This window comes from Rhinopithecus bieti, unplaced genomic scaffold (genome assembly GCF_001698545.2).
Source record: "Rhinopithecus bieti isolate Rb0 unplaced genomic scaffold, ASM169854v2 scaffold_980, whole genome shotgun sequence".
Taxonomy (NCBI): Eukaryota; Metazoa; Chordata; class Mammalia; order Primates; family Cercopithecidae; genus Rhinopithecus; species Rhinopithecus bieti.
Window position 1 is genome coordinate 1,051,688 of NW_016803338.1, and position 5,094 is coordinate 1,056,781.

The window sequence follows — 5,094 nt, forward strand, 5'->3', positions numbered from 1 at the left end:
GGAGTCTCGCTCTGTCGCCCAGGCTGGAGTGCAGTGGCCAGATCTCAGCTCACTGCAAGCTCCGCCTCCCGGATTTACGCCATTCTCCTGCCTCAGCCTCCCGAGTAACTGGGACTACAGGTGCCCGCCACCTCGCCCGGCTAGTTTTTTTGTATTTTTTTTTTTTTTAGTAGAGACGGGGTTTCACCGTGTTAGCCAGGATGGTCTCGATCTCCTGACCTCGTGATCCACCCAAAAGTCTTGGCCTCCCAAAGTGCTGGGATTACAGGCTTGAGCCACTGCGCCTGGCCCTACTTATTTATATTAGGTACCACAAAGAAAGGTAGATAGGGGGTATGGGGAAGATGGGGAAATGGGAGGCTGAGGGTTGGTTTTGCCTGAAGCTGGTTCTGGCCACGTTTACTCGGGAGTCTGTGAAATTTCAGCTCGCTCCCGATATAGATGAATGTCTTCATTTTATAATGTCTAGAGAAAGCATGGTGAAGAATGTAGTGGATTTAGGAATGATATGAAAGGGGGGTGGCAGAGCTGGCTGACTATTGAGCTGTTGAGGCTGGGTATATGGGAAACAGGAGGAGCAGGGAATGGGGATTCAGCCTGTCTGGAATGTGAGTGGATTGGGACATTAGGAGGCAGTCCCCTACAGAGTAGTAAAATGATAGGGTAGGAAATGGGACTATAAGGAGTTTAGTCGTGAGAGATGAAGTCTGGAAAGAAAATGAAGCATCAGGTACAAACCATTTCTTAAATAAGTTTGGCAAGGAAAGAATAGAGAGCAATGAAATAGTGTTTTTAGATGTTTATGTTGGGAGACAAAAGGACAGAGAGAGGGGATAATACTCTCTTGTTCATCACTGGATCCCTAGAGCCTAACACAGAGCATGGCACTTTGTAGGTGCTCAATAAGTATGTATTACTAACTTATTATTTTGAAATAACTTTAGTCTCACAGGGAGTTGCAAAAATAGTACCAGCTGTCCTATATACTCATCCTCCGGCTTCCCCCAGATGATAAAATCCCGCAGAGCTACAGCACAACATCAAAACCAGGAAATTGACACTGGTACAATCCTGATAACTAGATTATAGAACTTATTCAAATTTCACCTCTCATATAGCACTCACATGTGTATGTGTTGTGTGTAGTTCTGCATGATGTTGTCTCATAGACAGATTCGTATAACCACAACCACTCCCTCCTACTCCTTTATAGTTGTACCCAAACTCCAGAATTCTTCAGGAAGAAGCATTCACCAAAGGTCTATTGCAGGTCTTGGAGGAATGGGGAGTCAAGACCAGTGGTGGAGAGCTGGGAGTATATTAGCTACACTTTGGAATTTTGAAATATATTTATAAAAGTTTGTTTCCTGTGATGAGGTTTATGAAATGGTATGGGACCAGTCAGTGAAACGTCTTTGTGGGATGCTATTGTCATTGACATGCACCCCTGAACATTTGGCTAGACAAAAGCTTGGCTAGACATTTTTTATATTAACACCTCTGAATATGAAGCTGTCATCAGGGTGACCTTGGGGCTCAAAGGCCATAAAGCTCTTTCCAAAGTGAGGACACTCATGGTTCACTGGATGATTTTTTTGGGTTTTGTTCAAGTAAAAAATACAATAAATAACAAATGAATCTATCACATTTAGATGCAGTCTCTGCACTCCAGCTAGACTGTACAAATGAAACACGAGGCTGTTTAGACCAAACACAGGCAACTTCCTAGATAAGTCTCAACATGTTCCCTCTTACTGCCCAGTCCAGACAGACTACAGTAAAATAAAAGGATACGTCTTTTCCTCACGTAGAACAGTAGATTTACTTCAGAATCAGCATTCCTCTCTATCACCTACATTGTGAAATGAGATCAGAGAGTTTATGAGGATAATATCAACAAGTTAGGGCAATTCGGTCCATTGTTTTGGAGTCATGTTTTTGATAGGATGCTCAATGACATTTTAATTTCAGATAAACAATAATATTTAAGTATAAGCATTTCCCCTGCATTCAAATTCAAATCTAACTGGGTGTACTGTACGTTTATATGCTGACTCTGGCAACTCTACTTAGGTCAAAGACAACCCATACATCAGAAATTTGTTTGTTTGTTTTGTTTTGTTTTGTTTTGAGATGGAGTCCCACTCTGTCGCCCAGGCTGGAGTGTAGTGGCACTTTACAATAGGTGGTGACTTTACAGGAAAAAAATAACAACAACATCAAAAAACTTTTTGTTAACAGGTGGAAGTAGAATTTTGAAGAAATACTGGAATATTATTCCAATATCTCTGAATTTTCTAATATATATGACAATTATAAATTCCAGATTGTTTTTCCTCCTTGGCTTTGGGTCCATTTGTATCTGGACCCAAATGGGAACAGATACACAGAGACACTGAGTTTCTAAAAGGACTCAGATAACTCATGGCCACAGAAAGTCATCAAAAAGGTGAGCCGGAGACTTCTAAAATACAGGGTTTTGCTTCCCTGCCTCTGCCACTAACTGAGCATGTCCCAGGGAGCTGCTCTTGTTCCCCCAGTGAGGTGGGAGTGCCAGTGCAGGGGATATGAACTGTGGCTCTGCCCCTCACATCTTGCTCCAGGCTGCTCCGGCCAATGGATTACAGTGGGCACATCTGCCCTCCTTGGCCCTGGAGGAATGCAGGCAGTTCTTGTGTTGGGTATAAGCACAAGAACTTAGGGAAGCGATTACAGAAACTTGCCTGGAAGGGTAGCAACACTGAACCCTTAGAAAGAGGACATCATTCTTTTATTTTACCATCTCAGAAAAGGCAACAAACCACATTATTTCTTCATACATTGCCTCCTATTTCCAAGTTTCCTTTCAAGTCCTCAGAAGATTTCCTCAGTCAGAGATGTGCTCAGCAACCTTCCACTCTAAATCTTGTGTGTGTAAGGGACTAAGTACAGTGGCACCGCAGACACAAAACAAAGCTTTATAGTTGTATTTTCTTTAACACCACAATTGTGTGGCAGTGGAAATTATTTCAAGGTTGGAACAAGACAAAGGGTAGGGGTTGATGATAAGCATGCCGGGTCTACTATGCCTTCATCCTGCCCCCACCACACTGGGGGAGCATGGCCTGATGACACTATGCTGTGCTATAAAGACATCCGTTTATCCGATACAATGTTCCAGGTATGGAATTATTGCAAATTGTCACTCAGCAATTATTCTTCTGATGTTCCAGTTGGCTGCAGGTCACTCAGGATCACTAACTTCATGCTTTCTTTGTTCTGCCCTTTCTCTTTCATTTTCTCGTTTATTAGTTCATAGGCTTCCCCAAAACGACTATTTTTTGCTATCTGACAGGCAAAATTCCCAATGGTACAATCTTGGCTCACTGCAATCTCCACCTCCTGGGTTCAAGTGATTCTCCTGCCTCAGCCGCCAGAGTAGCTGGGATTGCCAGCTAATTTTTTTTTTTGTATTTTTAGTAGAGACAGGGTTTCATCATATTGGCCAGGCTGGTCTCAAATTCCTGACCTCAAGTGATCTGACTTCCTTGGCCTCCCAAACTGCTAAAAATACAGGCGTGAGCCACCATGCCCGGCCCATTACAACAAATTACTTTCTTTACTTTTTTTTTTTTTTTTTTTGAGACGGAGTCTCGCTCTGAGGCTGGAGTGCAGTGGCCGGATCTCGGCTCACTGCAAGCTCCGCCTCGCCGGTTTACGCCATTCTCCTGCCTCAGCCTCCGGAGTAGCTGGGACTACAGGCGCCCACCACCTCGCCCGGCTAGTTTTTTGTATTTTTTTAGTAGAGACGGGGTTTCACAGTGTTAGCCAGGATGGTCTCGATCTCCTGACCTCGTGATCCACCCAAAAGTCTTGGCCTCCCAAAGTGCTGGGATTACAGGCTTGAGCCACTGCGCCCGGCAATAAATTACTTTCTAAAATAACTTTCTACTTTTATTATTTCTCTAGTTTTCTTCTAATTGTCTCAAACAATTAGATATGCATCCTGACTTTGAAGCACCTCAAACTTTTCATTTACTCATTACAGCACCGAGTTGAGAACATCTGGCACCAGCTAAGCATTCACGTTGCCACCTCTCTTACTGGTGGGGAAATTGCTGACTTTTGGTATTGCCCAGGCCAGGGGTGCACCGACCTCTAGGTGAATCAATCAGCCTGTGGGAATGTATTAAGGCAAAACAAAATCATCTGAGAGTTCTTTGCCATTATCATTCTCAATGTCATATATACCTTCTATGAAAACAGGGCTGGTGAGCTCAGGTAGAGCTAATATCCAAATGAAGAGGGGATAACAGTTTTTCACAACTATGCCCTGAGGCTCAGCTGTCAGATATCACTCCCACTATAACAAGTAAAAGAGTTCTTTTTGGATTCAAAAGAAAAATTACAAGCAAACACAAGCCCCCACACTTTAATAATTTTGCACCGAAACTTAAACTAACAATATGACTGGAAAATAACAGAAGAGAAAGATTAAAGGAATAAGAAGTGGCATCACAGTGAAAAAAGCTTGACTTTCAACCCCGATACATGAAAATTCATAATAATCATGTCAAAAACTTACCTTTCTTCCATTCACGAAAAAAATCAGCTCATCAGAATGGGGAAGGGAAGGCATCATGCCACACACACACACGCACGCACACACACACACACAGCCTTCACTGGGATAGAGTGTGTTTGTTTTCTGTTCTTTTAAAGAGCAGATATGTTAGAGTAATTACTTGGATGCCTGTCGGCCCCAAGGAAGCCCAAACTGACAGTGGCAGCCTGATGTGGGTGGTTTATAGCTGCACTGCCAGACCAGGAATACCAACCAGGGCTCCCTCCGCCCAGCCCACGAGCACTTTCAGCAGCTCTGGGCAGCACCGTGTCTTTCTCTTTCATGAATGAGTCAAACCAGCATCTTCACGTGTTTCCTTTGGAGTCTAAGACCGGTTTCCCCAGGAGAATGTCTACAAAGCCAAGGACTAGTAAATAAAAGTAACTTTTTTTAAAATTAAAAAAATAGTTGTTGGAGACAGGGTAAGGTGATGCAAGGTGACTTGAGAGACTAGTTTAGTTTTAGGTAGTCAGTATGGGCATGTACTCGGG

The 5,094-nt window shown here is 43.2% G+C and overlaps 1 protein-coding gene across 1 annotated transcript in view; it reads right to left on the minus strand.

Annotated features, from left to right (window-relative positions):
* Window positions 1-4,618, minus strand: part of LOC108532268 (aldehyde oxidase 4-like) — a 74,037-nt gene extending 69,419 nt beyond the window's left edge. The window contains 2 exon segments of the mRNA XM_017876216.1: window positions 1,795-1,852; window positions 4,565-4,618. Coding sequence (XP_017731705.1) covers window positions 1,795-1,852; window positions 4,565-4,618 — 112 coding nt within the window.
* Between the last annotated feature and the right edge of the window lie 476 nt (window positions 4,619-5,094).